The sequence below is a fragment of the Monopterus albus genome, unplaced genomic scaffold (genome assembly GCF_001952655.1).
Source record: "Monopterus albus unplaced genomic scaffold, M_albus_1.0 scaffold202.1, whole genome shotgun sequence".
Taxonomy (NCBI): Eukaryota; Metazoa; Chordata; class Actinopteri; order Synbranchiformes; family Synbranchidae; genus Monopterus; species Monopterus albus.
Window position 1 is genome coordinate 735,724 of NW_018128082.1, and position 19,813 is coordinate 755,536.

Sequence of the window (19,813 nt, forward strand, 5' to 3'; positions counted from 1 at the left end):
TTATTCTTTTATTTATTTTATGTTTTTTATTTTATTTTTATTTATTTAATTGGTGCGGATAAAGACACATGACCAATGACGTCCAAAGCAGAAACTGCTTGGTTCCCCTGACGTGACTGGTTCAAACCAGTCACTGCTTCATAACACGAGATGTTTTGTAATGCGAAAAATATTGTTTCTCAATAAAAATCTTTTGACTCTCCATGCCATCTCCATCTCCTATCTACTAAGTTTATAGAATCAACCAACTGACCAATCAATTTTTATAAAAATGTATTTACATCATTCACACAACCCCTATTTACACTCATCACATAAAGACATTGTTTTGCTGTCTCTGTCTCTTTCACCACTAGATGTCACTGAAATGAAGATTTGAATGAATGAACCCATTTTCGAGACAGTCGATGATGTGGTTCAGTACTGGTTCACTGCTTCATTTGTACATCACTAAATTGTACCTGTCACTCTCAAAATTCAAAAGACTTGCGGCCATGCCCACCCTCTGTGGCCCTTATTGATGGTTGGTTTGCGGGACCCCATCCACGCACTTCCTTTTCCGCCACCAATAATCAGGCTGTGTTCGTTTTGTCTGTGCTGGTATGCTGCTTGTTATGTAGTGGCAAGGGCGGAGAGACCCATTTAGTTAAATGTATAGGCTGCACATGAGACGGTCATATGACACTGATCTTCATCAGTTGATAATAGTATTTCCAGAAAATTGGCTTTTCTTTCATATTACACAACAGATGTCTCTGCTTTTAAACACAGAGTGAATACTGCTCCAAAGAGCCCAGACACCAGGACACAATCTTAATATCAAGTGTGATTTTATGGGTTTTATTTAATCCAATAATGGTTTTACACAGTCTAGATCAAGGAATTAATTTTCATGCTCGGCATAAATTCAGATTTCCTCTCTGCGGAGTTTCTGATTCATAATCAAAAGTTGTGGGCTGCTGGGAGGATATGGTGTCCACATTATCTGACCACAAACGGGGCTGTTCACCGTTCTGACAGACTCTAGTCAGTTATTTGTTTCATTCTTTCTTTCTTCATTAAAAATGGGTTTGCTGTTGCAACATTAGCTGTTTTCATCTTTGCCAGTGGTGTTTGCCTTGGTGTTTTTTGTCATGATAGTAAAACTAAATAGGCTTTTGATTGGATAAAACCGTCTTGAGAAGATCTCAACAGTGGAACTATTGGTGTGCAGAGGCTTCAACAAATTATGAAAATAGATTTTGTGGGGTCAAAATTGTAGGTTTGTTCTAAATAAAATCAGCCTATAGAGGCCTGTATAAATATTACCTTAGTAGTTTGACTGGTGATAGTTTCTCATGATTTTCTATTTATATGCACTAGAAGGCAGTAGGGCATAAGCACATAGTCATGTTTCTACTGTGTTTAAATGTTTGAGCCTAAGCTCATTATCTGTTATAGGGCAGCAACTATTTATGCTTACAAAACAAAGTAATTACTCAGCAAAGCAGCTTAATTAATTTTCTGTCAATCAGTCCTCCCAACTCCTCACTCCGCATTCCAGGATCTATGAATATTCAAATATATGCTAACGTGCCAACAGGGGCTGGTACATTTGATAGTATATCAGTATCTTTATTTTGTCACACTTCTTCCTACTCCATTCAAACATGTAATAGGTGTAAGCAAATTGATTTTGAATTAGCATTGGTTGGATATGTGTAATCATGTGTGTTATTGTCATTTGTTCATTGTTCTGTTCTGTTCTGCATGTTTGAAAGAATCAATCAATCAATCAATCAATCAATCACATGATCCACAATGTAGTGACCTAAAAGAGGACCGCGAGCTTGCCTTGATATATTAGCAAGCTGGCTAACCGCAGCATTCAGGCTGCTACCAGAAGCCAAAATCGTAGCTAACGAGTTGTTAATAGTGGTACGTGTCACACACCATCTCAGTGTTAGCTAAATAGAAATTATATAAATAGTATAAAGAAGTTCTAGGTTTGCATCCTAAAACTGTGCACTCTGGCATATTTCCTGTCAAAAGTCAGCTTTAGCGAACACACTCCTGTCACTCAAAAGTTAGCTCTGTCTGATTCCAGGTCAGAGGTTTTAGGTAGCACGTTTCAGCAGGTGCTATTGAACTTTGCATTTGCACAGTGAGCTGTGATTGGCTTTCAGATTTGTGCACAAACTTGGTTTGCCCATGGACATTTGAAATCAGGATTTCTAAGTGAACTGGCACTGCCCCCTTCACCAGAATAATATGAAAACATCTTGGTAGTGACAAACTGTGCACATAAACTAGTCACTACAGTAGAAATCTGGCATTTTAGGGAATACAAACATAAAAAACATGTTTTTGAGTTTAGGTGTTCTTAAACGAATAAGCAAAAGGAATGTTCTCATGTGATTTGTAAGGGATGCATTTTGGTTTGCTTGGATTCTTCTCTGTGTGAAAGGAAACCAAACCAAGGGGGAACGGACCAAGTTTAGAAACTGGTCCACTGAGTTGGACTACTGCAAACAAATTACAAGTGTAAAGATGCCCTAAAATGTTGTGCTAAAAAGTAGACCTTGACAATTTTTATTATTGACAAATCAGTATATCCACTGTAAGCTAATATAGGCCAATAGCATTAGCTATCTGTACCGGAAACAAATTCCTTGTATGTGTGTATGTGTGTGTAACATACTTGGCCAAATAAAAGTGATATGTTCTAATAATGATACCAGTCTCATGTCTGTACAGTAAATATGAAGTTAGACCCAGGAGATGGTTGTCATACTGTAGCTTAGCATAAAGACTGCAAACAGGAGGAAATAGCTAGCTAGTTGGGGCTATTACCTTCCCGGAGTCTTTGCTGATCACATTTTAACAACATAAAATCATTGCCAGGTACAAGTCTGACATCTTTCCAAATGCTCAGTAGTTGAGGTATGCACAAAAACATAGCATTTTCACTGACATCTCACGCCATTTGGAAAAGAACTCAATCAGGATGGAACAACTTGCAGGGCAAATAAAGACTTGCAAGGGTGTATGTGCGTGTTTTGTCCATACCATCTGTTTGTCCTTGGACCAGTGTCTGGGAAAGAGCCTAATGCTAAAACAACAAGTTCCAGAAGTGTTTCCCACTGTTTGTACCTTCTCATCACAGATCTATTCCCAGACCAGATCCAACAAGACTGCTTTCCTCAACAACTACCTCCTTGTTTTACTCTCAGGCCCTTTTCCTGTAATTTCAACCATTTTGTTCTTCTTTCTCCATGCTCCCAAAGCCTCTCTCTAAGGACAGGTATCTCCTCATTGATTTCCATAAGTCTCTCTTCCTTCTCCTGCTCATTCTCCCATATATCCTTGTTTTTTCTTCTAATTCCCTCTGTTCTTTTTTTGCTGATAGCTGAACCAGCTGTGTCACCAGCAGCAGCTCCCCTAGCCCTATATGCACACCCTCTCTCACACATGTATGCCTGCATACTTGTACAAAGATATGGACTCATTCTGACAGAGACAGAGACATAGACAGTGTGTGTGCTGTGCAGGGGTGGACCAGGATGTTCATATCTCTCTTCCCACAAACTCGCTTCCTGAGCTGCGGATGTCCTATGTATCCCTCACTGTCTTCAGTCTTTCTTCAGTTACTTTTTATTACATCTGTTTACAACAATGACATGCTTCAGTCTGTTTCCCTCCCTGTGTGTCTTTTTTGTTTCTTTTTTTGTCATTGCACAGTTGTGGCTTTTCAGGGTTTCCATCCAGTGATTCATCAAAAAATGTTAAATGCTAACACCTGTTATTCTCATTCACACTGAATTGAGAATTGCTGAAGACAAATATTTATAACAGTCAAGACAGTGACTGTGCAGGCATGTTTTGTATGTGCTAAAGTATGGTTTTATTAAGTAATAATTTCTGAGTTATTTTAGCTTTGAGAGTGCGAGCTAATCTGTAGCACTTTGCTGGCTTCTGTCTGAGCTATTAATATATAACAAGACGTTAGGTATAAATATTTATGAAAGGTAAATAGTTGGATGAAGGTTAGAATGCTACAAGTTTATCATTTGTTTTCTCAGTAGTTTTTACATTTGAGCATATCTACAGATTACATTAGTATCACAGTGATAAGACAGTTCTTTGTCAAAACTAAACACAGGTGAAAGAAAAACTGAATAATGTGAAGAAAAATGTGATTTATTAACAAGCTTGAGCACATTTGGCTGTGGAGTCTCCGGGACGGTTGTTGTCGTTTACTCTGTTGGTTCGATCTGTCATTGTACTTCTTTATGACAGATAGTAACTGACATACAGTCACTACTGCACAGAATCTGGTTGCAAAAAAGCAAGATGGCAGCCACTGTATTTATGATATTTTGGCTTCATTTTTGCATAGTGGTGTGAGGTGACGATGTCATATCGTATATAATGGTCATAGCAGTCGGTCAGTAGTCTCTCAGTGTAAGAAAGATAGAAGCAGTGGGAGAATAGAAGAATAAAACCAAGGGTCAGTAATATTGACCTGGCTCACCACACATGCAAATACTTAACTATGCTCCAGCTTTTCTTAGTTTTTTGTCAGTCTCCTACAAAGCAGGTATACATAAATATTTAGTTTCTTGTCCTCAGCAACAATCCAGTGGATAGTATACACTTCAACTTCACATAAGCTTAGTTTCCAAATTTTTATTTTCTCCTCCTTTTCTCAGTCTGTCTGTTGTTTGTCTGTTTTTCTGTCAGTGTTTGCTCCCTTTCACTTTTCCTTCTTTGCAGCGCTCAAGGCTTTCATCCCTGAATTGATTTTGATTTCTGTCTCTGTATTGCTTCACATGGAAACAATATTTTCAGTTTGACAGTATATAACTGTTAGCAATTAGCTTTAGAGAAGAGTGAAAAGCAGTGCAGGGGATGTAAAGAGCGAGAGAGAAACAGATGATAGGAGGGGAGGAGGGGAAGAAATGGGTTAAAGAGAGGAGAGAGTGAAGGGAAGGAGAGACAACAGAGAAGAGAAACACATGGAAAGTTGAAACAAATGGGAGGACTCTGTACTGAGGAATGATTTAAGCTGCCTGCCTGACTTGCCAGCACTGAGATGTCTGGTGAGCAGGCTGCCAGAGCAGAGGACAGCAGATGTGTTCTGGTCTGGGGTGAACGGACTGATGTATCCATTATATCTAGAGCTTGATGTGTAAACAAGCTAGATAGAGCGGTTTGCTTTATTCATCGCACAAACACTGATAGTTCTCATGCAGGCATCTATATTTTGGCTTGGGGATCTTGAAAGAAGGTCATTTTCTGCTCTGGCGGTGAGTTCAGCCTGAATCATGTCTCTTCTCTGTCTGCAGAATTTTCAATCATTTGAGTGTGTCATTTCATTTTTCCAATCATAACCCATGATTTGTACCTTTTGGAAACCGTCCTGATGCGCTTGACACGCTCACATAAAGATACACACATAGTGTAGCTGCTAAGTCACCCACTAATTTGACTCTTGTCCACCTAAGCAATTTGCTTGCTTCCAGACAGACTGTGCACAGAACCACCTCAGGCTGTTGCTTTGAGGCCTTGCAGTTAATTCAGGCGTCCAGCTGGTGCCAGATAATAGATAAAAAGTTTGCTTTCAGGTTTAATATGGTTATCACATCTATCCTTGGCTGAGCATTTAATGGTGCTTTTTTCAGTATTATTTTACCAGAGAGTTTGGCTTCAAGTCTGAACATTATTTTTTAAGAAAGAAAATAAAGTATCACAGTAACTTCCACATTTTCAAAAATAATTTTTATATATTTCTTATTCTGTGTTATTTGAGCGGGCCCATATTTGTACTGTTATCTGCCAGATTACCAGCCTGCTATTTTATTTATTTTATTATTTTATATTTATTCTTTACTGTTTTTCCATGTCTATCCCCTAAAAATTCATCCTTTACAAAGTTTGTAATTTTGTGCATTGTTTAATTTACTTATAACAGCCTGAAAAATATTGTTGCACAATGTGTTATCTAATGAATTTCTATAGATATTTTTAAGGTTTATTGGGGCAAAACTCTTCTGCAATAGGAAGCACACTTATTTATAAGGTTTGCTGTACTTATACGGTATGTTGTCCAGAGTACCTGACTGAAAGATGTCAAGGGTCAAAGGAAATTATATTGAGGGCAAGCTCACTGCAGCTTCTGCAGGTCTTGTCCTCTGTGATTTGTAATTTAGTGGCAAAAGATATTTGTAGATATAAATGTGTCTGTTCGAATTAACCCTCCGTTTTTTCAGCACTGTCACTCACCGCTGGTATCCCATGTCTTGTTGGCTCCAGAGAGTACAATTATCTAGTGTATGTCCATCACTGGTACTTCTGCCCAGGGTAATAGCATCTTTGCCCCATTGACAAAAAGTTTCTTTCTAGTTCTCTAACGCAACAGCAGAACAGAGACAGTAGAGCAGACATACTGTATACAGATTGTGAGAAAACACTGGTCTATTCCCAGCTTCCAGTAGAAAATAAAACCTGGCAAAGGTTCCGGTCTTCATTCAACTAGGAAGCAAGCAATCAGTAGAAAGGATCCCAGTTTAAACAAGTAACTCAATATCAAAATAGTGGCGTCAGAGAAAAGAAGTCTATAATTACTCTTTTGCTGTTTCACATCTGAACAGCACACTGGATGGTTGATGTACAGTGTCTTGGCGCAGTCTTTGGATTTGTTGGCTGGCCGAATGACTGACCGCCTTTTGGCTGCAAGAGGTTGTCAATGTGGTTGACTAGCAAACCGCCCCTCATCCAGGCTCCTGCGAACCTGTGATACTCAGCTGAATGACAGAGCTGGTGCAAAGGCTGTCTGTATGTGCAACACTGTGGTCACTGCTAATGAAAAACAGACATGAGGAGGCAGCTGTGTTCTCTCCCTGTTGCCTGTAGGAAACAATGAAATCAAATGTCATGTTGCACCACAGCTATGGTATGTCAGGGGCCAATCTGCCAGAGTGGTAGGATCTCAGTGTTTGCGTGTATGTGGATGAAGTTCACCGCAAAATAGTTAGCCTATATAGAAATTGTTATGGCACCCCCTAAAGTCATGATATCTGTTTCTCACTAGGTTACTCTTTCTCTTCTTCCTATTGCAGCTCCACTTCTCGTTCATTTTCATCTCCTTTTTTAAATAAGATCTTCTAATTCTCTCTCTGTCAGTCTGCTATTGGTATCTGTTGATCTGCTAGGGGGACTTCAGCTGTTTTCAGACTAAATACACATACAAGACTTATAGATACTAGTCTACTTAACTTTCTTAAGGGAATAGTGTTATTGAGATGATGGAGTGGCTTCGTATTAGGCAGATGTGCATCTACAGTAACCATGAATGCACATCATTTTCTATAAATGTTCCACGTTGTTACAATATATGACACACAATTTTCCTTCATTCTTCACACTTATCATTCATTCATTCATATTCCTGGACCGCTTTTGAATTGGCCATGTTCCTTTAGAAAACTCCAGCTTTGTTTACTTTTTAACTCTCTCTCCCTGTCTGCCTCCATTCACTTGATCACACTCTTGGTATGCAGTGTGCATTACTATGGCATAGTCCTTGTTGCAGCCACAGCTTTTTTTTTTTTCTTTTTGAGAAACAACACACACAGCCTTCAGCATATCAGCACAGTTACCACAGAGATTTAGAAAAGCTAGTAGCTCTTTTAAAAAGTGTCTCTCCAAACAGTGACTTAAAGCACCCCAGTTTTTGAGGGTTATTACTCTAAAGATGTACACAGAATATGGAATTATGTACTTCACAGTCACACATTCATTTTTAATCTTTTCCATACCAATATGCTCCCATTATCTTTCATCCAGTAACATTTTCAATATTGATAACTGCCTGAACGGATTTTTGTTCTTCACATTTAATGTCTTTGTCCCATTTTACTTCAGGTTGACACTGCATGTACTGTGCAATCCACTAGAAAAACACAGACATTTTAACTGGTGAGTTGGGCCATCCTTAGCCCTGATAACAAGGGACTTGTGGAACCAAACATCAGTTCTTTGTAGAATAATCCAAGGTTGATGGGTGGATGCTCTTTTCCCACATATACTAAAATACAGCTTGCAGGTCAGCACCATTATTTCTTTGACCTCTTGTCCACTTGATTGTGGTGTCCCCCAAGGGTCCACTCTATTCTAACAATAATTTGTTGTTTTTGATAGTTTTGAATAATAAAATTTTTATTCATCCATTGTTTTTCTCTTTTTTTATATATATAATTTTGTAAAGAAATGTGCTTGATAAATGCTACAAGGGCAGCTATGGTTCATTTCCTGGTTTCTCCATGTCAAAGTGTCCTTGATCTATATACTGAAGTTGTTCCCGGTGGCTGTCCACCAGTGTGTGTGTGTGTGTGTGTGTGTGTGTGTGAGTGCGAGTGAGTGAGGCAAATGTGAAAGCACTTTGTGTGTGCTCCAATGCATAGAAAAGTGCTATACAAGTTTACAGTATGTCCATTTACTATCATAATAACAGGAATCTTTCAGTATGATGGAGCAGTACTGTAAAGTTCCACTTTATTTGAGGAGCAGGATTCTGTTTTTTAATCACTCAGTGTATTGTTAATCAGCTATGTAATCTTTCAACATTTTATGGTGTTTTGGACTGTATCTCTGTATGGCTATGATTCTGTACATCTGTTGCAAACCTGCAGTTGTAAGGGTAGTGGTGTACTGTATTTGTAGCAACTGCATATTTATGTTTTTTTGCATGTATCATATTGTGGAAAGGATGAATGTAAAAGTATCCCTCTGTTTCTCTTTTCCTGTAGGTGACCTACCTGGGTAAGGTGACTATCTCTGGGACCCAGTTCCTGTCTGGCTGCACAGAGTCGGCGGTGGTCGGTCTTGTGGAGCGCCGTGCTCTTGCCCAGCAGAAGGGCAATTGCCCCACAGGCAGTTCTCTGTTGGAGATTCGGCCTTTTCAGGTGCGTCTTCACCACCTTGATGAGCATAGCGAGGCTTCAGTAACCATGGACACCTACCAGGTCGCTCGGATCGCTTACTGCACAGCTGACCACAGCATCAGACCCAATGTATTTGCCTGGATCTACCGGGAGATCAACGATGACCTGTCTTTCCAGATGGACTGCCATGCTGTAGAGTGTGAGAGCAAGCTGGAGGCCAAGAAGCTGGCACACTCAATGATGGAGGCTTTCCGGAAGACTTTCCACAGCATGCGCAGCGACGGCCGCATCCACAAGAGTGGCTCATCAGATGACTTTACGGAGGACTCATCCACCCCTGAAGACTCAACCCCAGATGATGGTTGAACTGAAACTCACCTAAAATCCTGATCTCCATCCATGTCCAAGCAAAGGGTGATTGGAAGGATGGACAGATAACCTGTTCTCTCTCATTCTCTCCTAGTATCTCTTTCTGTTATCGGTTTGGACCAAAATTAACTGACCCTGTGAACCAACATGCCTAGGATAATGAAGTAGCTTTTAAATACTGTAAATGGAAAGTAGATGGAAAAAGAGTTATAAAATATGTGCATTTTACATATGGGGATAGCAAAGTGCTACCACTTTGAATGGTCCTCAAAGACCCACAAGGGCCTTACAAGCACCTCTCTAAACACCCTCCAGAGACTGACTAACATTTCCATTTTCAATCACTGTCATTCCTGCACCCAGCAAAGACAATGTTTGTGGTTCTTAAGCTTTTTCATCCAGGAAACAAAGTGTAGTCCCTATTCTTTTGACCCCAGCTAATGAAAACTTGCTACTACTCTTGCCATGTAGGGACCCAGCAGAAATAGGCTTATAGACCTATTTTGGGTCCCAACCCAGAGTTTATGAGACTGTTGGAGCACATAAATTCTTAATGTTTAATTATGTGGATGCCTTGGACCTTGGTAACAGCAAATGAGGATGTGAAAGAAAAGATAAGCCTTTAAGCACTACTCATGGTAAATGGTCTTGTATAGCGCCTTTCTACACATTGAAGTGCACTCAAAGCACTTTACACTATTGCCCCTTCACCCATTCACACACCGGTAATATCACCAGGAGCAACTAGGGGTTCAGTGTCTTGCTCAAAGACACTTCAACACATGGCCTGGAGAAGCTGGTAATCGAACCGCCAGCCCTCTAGTTAGGAGATGACCCACTCTACCTCCTAAGCCAATGCCACCCACATACTCGCATAATCACCAAGATACCTTAGTCCAACCCCAACCTTTTTGCTGACATAATTTTACTAATGCGGAGTATGGTAAAGGCACCTGAAAAAATATAGGTGCTAAATAGATGTGTTTTAGAATCGTCACTTGGCTGAAAACCTTGGCCTGTCCGTGACGCCATTCACATCTGACTTCTGTTTTGAGCATACCAAAATTCAGGCTGGAATTTGCCTGCCAGATTATGTGCCTCACTTTACTCTTATGTTTAGTCTCTTACCCCGGTCTCAGTGTATGTGTGTGGCCATGTGTGCATGTCAGCCTTTATTTTTTTGGTTTATTTTTCCGTGTGTGTGTGTGTGTGTATCCTTCTGTACTTCCTGTATTTGATGGTACACGTGAGTGCTTATGTCTCTGTGTGAGAAAGAGTAAAAGTAAGGACTGAGGTTGATTGGGGCAAGTGAAGACTTCTCATCGCCCTAGATTCATCTATTTTTTATGCTTAAGGGGGTATTTTAAATCAAACACAGTACTGTGACCATTTGCCATGTTTTCTTCTTATCTTCTTTTCTCGTGTATGAAATGCAAACATGAGTACGAGAGCCTGAATGTGCCAGTCACTGAGGTTGTAGGACTAACTCTAAATTGCAGTCGCCCAAGATGATGACTGACACTTCCTGGCCTCTGCTGAATGTACGATGAGTCTGGCATGCTGTGAGCACCTCACACCATCTGTAGTCACTTCAGTATTCCATAATCTCCACATGCTGTCACAGACATCTGTATGGGAGTGAGGGAGTGACCATCTTGCTCTGCTGCCCTGTATCTCCTCTCTGAACAACTGAGGCACGATTGTTGGACAAAAGTTCATCAGCGCTCCACATTGCTTCCTTCTTTTTTTAATTGACCTGTATTAAACAGACTGGATGCTCTCATTGGAACTGGTCTTCAGTCAGTGACGGAAACAGAATGATCAGAAGAGCGATCTGCACTCACATATACATACCTGCATATGAGTATACATATGTATGCACACATTGTATTTGAATCTCGATCTGTAAATACAAATGTATCACTTTCCAAATATTACAGCATAAATGTTGATAGCTATTTTAAATACTAAAAAATCTTGAGAATCATCATATGATACAGAAACAGTGTTAAAAAGCCTACTGTGAATAATAAGTGGAGAGCCTGATAGCGGCGGCTGTGTGTGTGCAAGCATATGTGTGTGTTTGGAAGGGATTTTATGTGGTGGGGAGTATGGTGAGCGGTGTGTATGGACAGACCAGAGGGGAGGAAACGTTTATAAAGCTGTAGATTACATGTCTGTCTGAAAGCTCAGATGTGCTTTAAATGTTTGAAAAATGTTACGTTAAGTGTTTTCTATACAGTGTATGCAAAGATCAAAAAGCAGTTGCATATAAAGTATTTACCAAGACCAAGCTCGTGATGGTGTGGTCTGTTTTGTGTCAAATTCACATCTAATGTCTCCTCTGTCATACATTTCCCACTTTTACCAGATCCTGACTAAAATAAGTTTTTATTCTTTAAACCCCTGCTTGATTTGAACTTGCTGGGTTCCCTGCTGTGGCTGTATGTGTAGGAGGATAAACACAAAGCATGTTCAGTTTCTGAACAAACAATGAGTAACCAGATGAAGTTCTGACAGGGCGCCAGGACAGATGCAAAGCATAACTGCACATTCATTTTATCCTCCATACACGCATGTTGCTGCATACTGGAATGTGATTTTACTGAAACTATTTGTGGTATAAAATCTGTTTTGGTGTGTTGTGTATGTGTGTGTGTTTTTAAGAAATGTGACAAAAAGCAACAATCCAAACACAAAAGCTATTCATTTTCTGTTTTCAAGGGATCATAAATGCCAAGTGGAGGTAGGGATGAAACATTTGAATGTCTTTTCAGGCTGAATTGTGACTAGGTTTAAGAGTTCTCTAAAGATCATTCCTGTGATTTGTGTGGTGATAAAGGACCTGATACACCCATAAACAAAGCTGTTATAGTATTTACATGTTTCAGCTTTCAATGCGGTACGGCCACAGTTATTTCTGTTTTCTGAAGGAGGGTATTACGCTCACATTCCTTTGACTTCTTCAGATCTTTCTTATATTGTGTTGATGTGCTCCGGCCTCTCATCTGACAGAGTGTGTGGCAACACCTTTCTCTTCTAAGGGCCCACATCAATAACAAGATAACTAGCTTCTCCCTGCTTGTAGGTAGAGCAATCATTTTGAAGCTTAAGAGCTGCAGAGAATTGGAGGCAAAATGGATGCTGTGAAGAATGTTAACGTACATAGAATGAAACACTGCCTCCTCCTGGCCAGCAGAGCAACAGCTTCTGCTTTGAACATCAGTTTCAAAGAAGTGTTTGTTTTTTTAATTTTGTTATATAAAGTTTAACTCCTAATGATGATCATGACTTTGTATAAGGCAGGAGGGAAACATTGTTTTGTTATTACATGTTTGGCTTTTCAACCCTAGCTAACAGGCTGAATTTGTGTATTCATTACCAAATGGACATGAATGCATATTAAACACAATCTTGTTGTGTTATCACTGTAAACAATGATCATGAGAGAATCTGATCACAATACCAATAACTGTCTTTTTGATAGAAGTTTTAAAACACTGTCAACAAAGCCTCCTGCACCTGCCTCTTCCAGCTCATTGTACATAAGCTTCACTGTTAGATTCCTCTTTGTCTTGAATCTCTGCTGAGCATACACTCTCTGATTGCCCTCCTCCAAGCTCTTGTGTCTGACCCACTTCCAACAGTGTGTTTAGCACAGAGAGCCATACGGGAGCCCAGAAAGAGGCCATCCTGGCGGCCTGTGTCTGTGCTCCACTGAGGCATCAGTCCGCTCACAATACCACTCTGTTGCTGCTCCAGCTGGCTGCTCTTCCTTCCCAAAGTCCCAGAACCGCCTGTCTATTCACCCGCCAAGGGCCCACACGCTTGAGGTCCAGCTGGGGTGGAGATCAGTGCCAATAATGGCTTCTCATCAGACTCCTCATATAGGGTCACTATCTCTGCTTTATGATCTTTTTCTTTCAGTTGCCACTCCCCAGGCAGGGGGCCAGGGCCTCTTGGAGAGAGTGGGGTGGAGTACTGTAAACATATGTGTGTAACATGTGTGAAATGTATAAATTTTTTTCTGTCTCTGGCTTGACTGATAAAGCAGAAAGGATGCAAAAAGTTGTGCGGTTCAACACAATGAAAGTATTTAAGGTTTCAAGCGCTAAAGTGGAAGAGTAAGTGTTTCTTCTATGTTGGTTGTTATTATTACATATATACTGAATCACTACTAATTCAGAACAGAACTTACACTCAATACTATGCACAAAATGGCTCTGGGATGGGTGCTCTGCCATGAAGATGTTAGGAAACCTTTGAAAACTTTCTGCCACTGTATGACATTCATTACTAGCTGAACTTGAAATAAAGCTTAAGTTCCTGTTACTGAAAGATGGCTAAAGCGAATTGCTAAGAGAAGCACAAAATTTCTTCATCTATTAACCCCAACAACACGGCTCCCAGAATCCATTATCTATACTGTTTATTCCTGAACAGGGTCGCGGGGGTGCTAGAGCCAATCCCAGATGACCCTGGGCAAGAGGTGAGGTGCCTGAGGAAACTATTGGCAGACTATTAGAGACTATAAAATAAAGCATTATCATACAGAAATTAACTCATAGTCAGTGGTAATGTATCTTCCAGATCTGAGGATGAATGATGAAGAGGACAATTTCAGTTAGATTCATTTTTTCTGACATACAAAGCATTTCCTCTGATCATGTCCAGATTTGGTCTTATCCCTCCTGTTGGACTGGTCCATGAGGCTCTCATATGATTTAAGATTCCTGTCATAATGAAATGTGGACTGGAATGATTGGGAGAAGACTCCAAACTCCCTCAGCTAAACTGTTAACCTAAGCCCAGCACATTCAGTACACACTGGTATTGTAATACACTTACAGCCACCTATAGATAGGATTCTGCCCTGAATCCCTGGGGGACAGGAAATGTCTGGACTGGGATCCAGGAGGAGCTGGTTTGCCAGGAACAAGGGTAATAAGAGACAGAGAGCAACAAGTAATAAACAGATACCGGAGGAAGTCCTACTGTGCACTGTTGTGATATTATTCAAAGAATGCTGCCTCTAAAAGCAACTGTTACTGTTTAATACAAGTTATGTTACTGAAAACTGAATAGATGTTTGTGAATGTACATGGACTGTTGTTATATATGTTTTACATCTAACATATTCCACTTTTGAAGCAAAATTTCTCTCTAATAATATATTTGCGATACAAACAAAAGTTTCAGATAAGAACTGAATTAAGGGAAAGTAAGCAAGAAAAACACTTCACTAATGAACTGAGATTTGCCAATAAACATGTCCAGAAATGCACATTCAATGTTTGGTTTTGAGTGATTGTTGTGGAGTTTTTTTTTCACATTTAAAGAATAGTTTGACATTTTGATAAACAGTGCTTTCTTGCTGAGAGTTAATGAGAAGATTGATATCTCTCACTTAATATGGAGCTACAGCTAGCATAGCATAACATAAACATCAAAAACAGCCGAAAATAGGTAGCATGGTTCTGTCCCAAGGTAACAAAAATCGGTCTATCAGCACCTCTTAAGCTTACTAATGACATGTTGGGTTTTTTTGCTTACGCATATAAAAACAAAAGTGTAAACAGTGTGGGTTTACGATATGTACTGCATTATTTCTTGGTGGGGCACAGTCACTTTAGGCTAAAATTAGCCCTTGTATGTGCTTACATGAATTAGCATATATTTGGGACACAGAAGTAATCATTTGTTTCTCTTGAAGATAACTGGTGATACCTAATAGACAAATGACCCTGGCTTTTCAGATATCACCAGTTAATAAGCTATCTTTTAGAGAAACCAATACCTCTGTGACTTGAATGTGAGGAGTACAAACATGGATTAGGCTAAATTAAGCTAAGTTAACTGGCTTCTGACTCCAGCTACATTGTTACCATAAACTGTGATATTAATTTCCTCATGTAACACCCAACAAGAAAGCAAATATTTCCCAACATTTACAAAATATATGTTCTAGTAGTTTAACTGTGTCGCCATACTGAACTAAGCAGTTTAAATTATTTTTAGATTTTGTGTAATTTATTCCATTCTATGTATTGATGAGCAGCAGATACTGTGTATGTCTTCTCCTTTAGCTTAGGACTACATTCTGCATATAGAACAAAACATTTTTGGATGATTTACTGGCAGAGAAGAACAGGAGCATCAGGAAAGAAGCACTGATGGATGGTAAATAGTTTAAAGTAGAAAGGAATGCATATAGAGAAAAAACTAGGACGAGAAGGCATGGCTCATATGGTTGGGCATCTTGCTCCCAGATGCTGAGGGAAGAGATGAGTTGTCCCGTTTTTTTACAGCTCAGAAAAGGAACAGCTGACCAAAGTGTGTCACTGGGTGTGAATGAGGTCAGAGACATAAATAGACAGAGGATTTAAAAAAAAACATACTTTGCTTTGTGAAGATCTGCATATATTCTAGCTAGAGCTCATGACTTCTTTCCATGCAGTTGTTGCCGGCTTTCTCCACTTGGTGTCATCTTAGCTTAGCAATTAGAAGTACAGTCACTGGCCTGCACACTGTTTGCAGAAGTGGGTTGCCTTCAATGACAAGACAGTAAAAGAAATTGCACAAGAGCAGTTGTATTACAATAATATTTGTATTTACTTAAAGAAATACCTGTATTTATTTTGCTATGAGTATGACCCAGAGTTAGAAAATGGATAAAAAGGCAACACATTTTTCAGTTATTACCCTATTCCCTTATTACAATGTGACCTCTTCCTCAAAGGTGGAGATTTTAAAATAAAATTACAAAAATTGTGTTTAATTACAGAAACACGACCTGTTTGAACTGCGGTCCTTGGAATTAATGTAAATGTTAGAGGTGCCGAGGGGATACAGTATGTGAGATGCCTGTTTTCAGTCACCAAAGATTTTTTAAATTGAAAATGTTATGATTTCTGATTGGATGTCTTCACTTTTGCTTCCTTTCCCATATGTCAGAGCCTTTGGGAGGAGCACAAAAATGAGATCACTGAGCAATGAATGGATATCAATTTGTAAATCATTTGTAGACAATACTGCCAATATCATATTTTAAAGGACATTACATTTATTCTCAAGCAAGCATCACCATGTATCTCAGAAGTGATTGAGTCTCTGTGGCTCCCTAAGAAGTGGCTCCCTAAATTGGGGAAAAGAAAAGTGTTTCAGCCATGACATTTAGCATTGCCTTCTGAAGTAGCAGCTACAGTACAGTAGCTGTGGCTCAGCTTTTGATCCTGAAGCCCAGAAGCTCCTTAGCTCCACAGGAGGCAAATAAAACTTAACGGCGCATCTTCAAAACATCTCGGAACACAGGAATGATCTCAAAGCACTGTGTTATCGGTTCATCTCTCTCTCTCTGTGTGTGTGTGTGTGTGTGTGTGTGTGAAAAAGATTCATTACCTTGATCCATGATGGGAAAAGGATTTAATGGTTGTCAATAGTTTGTCAACAGGTTGAGTACTGTATTGTCACTTAAAAGATCCTCTGAGTTATGTGGCCTCCTAGCTTGTCTTTTTAAAGTCTACTGCTTCTAATAATGAAGAGTTATCCTACAGTTGAATAAGAAATACAGATGTTTTGACAATCTCACAAAATGTAAGGCAGAATTCCAGTAGAATTAAATGAAGAACTCTGGATAAACTGGATACCTGCATGATTATTGCAATCAAAGAAAAGTGGATGTACAATTTACTGGCACCCTTTCTCTGTAGTTAGAGAAAATAACTTATTACCAATATAGTAAATGTAACTGACAAAACTGAAGTATTCCAGTCTATGTTTCTCACTGTCAGTAGTGCCACTGAATTCTAATTATATTAGCGACATAATGTATCATGTCATTTTCAATTAGCATGGTGGTACATGAATGGAGCTAGCTCAGACATCTCAGGAGTGACAAGGTGAGAAAGTGCTGTCAAGATTCACGGTTGATTTCAGTGACTGACATTGATTCAGGCTCTGTGTGAATGAGCAGGCCAGCTCAGCTCTTCACTCTTTACTGATCCCATTCACTGTGACTCCTAATTATTTCAATAGCTACTGAGTGCTCCGCTGACATTACAAGTGGTTCAGGAGATTGATCAGTTTATTTCTAAGTGTACATTTAAGACAACCCTGAATGCAGCATGTAGACACACTCTTGTGGGCATCAAAGACCACACAGGGTCTCATACGAGAACAATGCAGACATCACTGTACAGCCATCTGATCAGTGTGTACTGACATCTCTGTAACCAGGTTCAGGATGCCTGGAACACTGACAGACAGTCATAATGTTACCTACTGTCTGTTTGCACACTTTATGGAGGATAATCACTGTGTCTCCTTTTTTGTCGCTGTCACTTTTGTCAGTGCATTCGGTCTTATAGGAGGAAAATGCTCATATGCCAAATAACTACTAACTATAGCTGTCTAATGAATTGTAGCTGAGTTAAAAGTTTAAGGAAAAGTTTCTTTTGAAATGTAGTGAAATATAAAGTAGCATAAAATAAAAGTGGCAAATAAATAAAATAGTATCTAGTATATACTGTATAGCACAGTACTGCTTCCTTCTGTGTACATGTTTAAACAGTTTGGGTGCATTGTGTAATATCTGGTAAATGTTTGGTAAAGCAGTACCAGTGTGTGGTACAACTTATTGTTTTACCTGACATACCTATCTAGCAAGATCTTTTCCTCTTTCTTCTGTGCTTCTGAGCATTGATTTTTACCACTGGCACTATGTCATCACAGCAGTCCTGTATTAGTCATGTTTTTGTAACATGCTAACTAGTAGTTTTAATGAGTTCCTTTGCAGTTCAACAAAGGACATTTAGAAAAAAGAACTGTGGTGAAAATTCTTCACTTTCTAATAGTCACTCATTAGACAACTGTCTGCAATTCCTGTTGAGTCTGGTCTGAGTATCACTGTGACAAGTTATCCCACTGAAGGCTTTAATAAGCTTGTTTTTCTCTGTTATGGCAACCAATACTGTCTAAAAAGGAAATTATGTTGTCTGAAAAAATCTTACTGAACACAGTACTCAGCAGAACAAGGCAGCAGCCTGAACTATTATGATCAGCCTTTCCTGTGTCAGATGCTCAGATGGCAGGATTTCTGCACATTGTGAACTCTGAACATTGTGAACAGTCACAATTTCAATGAGAAAAAGCATAGCATCACCTCACAGCAAAACAAGCTGAAAAGTGAAGAGCTTCAGTATTTGAAAAACCTCAGAAAACATTGAGAGCTGAACTGAAGCTCCCTGTAGCACAGTCTATCTGGCTCAGAAGGATGCAGATTATAGTTTGGAATCAAGTCAAATCTAGCACCTGTAATATAAGTTTATGTAATTCAAAGTGCTTTACATATACTGTAAAAGACACTAAGGCAGGATAAGGCGATTAGGTACAATGATAATCATACTAATAAAACAAAAAAAAATTGTTTAAAATTAAGATATTTTATGTATTTTGGTACATACTGTAAAATACCCTGTCATGTGTTTTGAAAACTTCATTCTAAGCCTCAGTTTGATCCAGAGAAACATGATGCAGACATTCACTGTGAAACGAGGGTCACACTGCACACTGATGAGGCAACACATGAAAATCTCTCTCTTTGTTTTTCATCATCTGCAGTCTGATTTACTTCCTTTGATCAATTTGTGCTTCTACTGAATTGGGAATTTGAGAAATGCAGAAGAAAGAGAGAGAAACTTGTTCATGATGATTCAATCAGGCGGATGTTGCTCACCATACTGATCTAGTTTTTTTTCATTAACTCAGTCTGTATTTTTCCCTGAAGGAGCCTTAAATTCACATAATGTTGAGTCCCTGTGCAATTTTTATTCTCTTAAAATAAATATTTAATGAGTGTGCTGTGAGTTTATCCTCTCATCCATCAAATTTGCTCCATACTGTCATTGTGGTATTTCTGCTAAGTCATGTCTTAACTCTGAAGCAAAGTAGAATTAATCCAGCTGAAGTGATCCTTTCTTTTAGTATTTACTTTGAACTAAATTCACATAATTCCTTCCGTTAACTATATGTTCATGTGTGGTGACTTCATTTGGCATCCTCACTTATTTATTCTCAGCACAACTGGATGAATCAAAAGTTCTCTCACTATTTCTATATTAATACAGCTAACTCAGCTCTAACTCTGATGTATATTTCTTTGGACCTCAGAATTTGCAGGATGCTCAGCAATCATTGTTTCTTAGGAAGGTTTTCTACAGTAGATCTTTGCCTAAGTCTTTATCTCACCACTAAATACTATGTTATAGATAAAAATGACCTTGGTGCTTTAATTGCTTGTAAATTCTTACAAGTGTAGGTCTTTATCCTATAATCAAGGACATCTCTGTGTGTGTGTTTACCTAATATAGTCCCTGAACCAGGCCCCTCTGGGTTATCTAGACTTGCTTGTCATGTCATGTTACATCCCACCATGGCTCTGTTCCTGGTCAGGCAGGGCTTCAGACTGGTGGTAAAGGACAAGCTTTCAGAGGTGTGTGCATGTGCATATGTACAGTGGGTAC

The 19,813-nt window shown here is 39.2% G+C and overlaps 1 protein-coding gene across 1 annotated transcript in view; it reads left to right on the forward strand.

Moving 5' to 3' along the window:
* The window catches only part of pid1 (phosphotyrosine interaction domain containing 1), a 34,804-nt gene extending 24,800 nt beyond the window's left edge, over window positions 1-10,004 (forward strand). Inside the window, exon 3 of the mRNA XM_020618238.1 lies at window positions 8,790-10,004. Coding sequence (XP_020473894.1) covers window positions 8,790-9,290 — 501 coding nt within the window. The 3' untranslated portion in view covers window positions 9,291-10,004. The remainder of the gene's footprint in view (window positions 1-8,789) is intronic.
* Window positions 10,005-19,813: the final 9,809 nt, after the last annotated feature.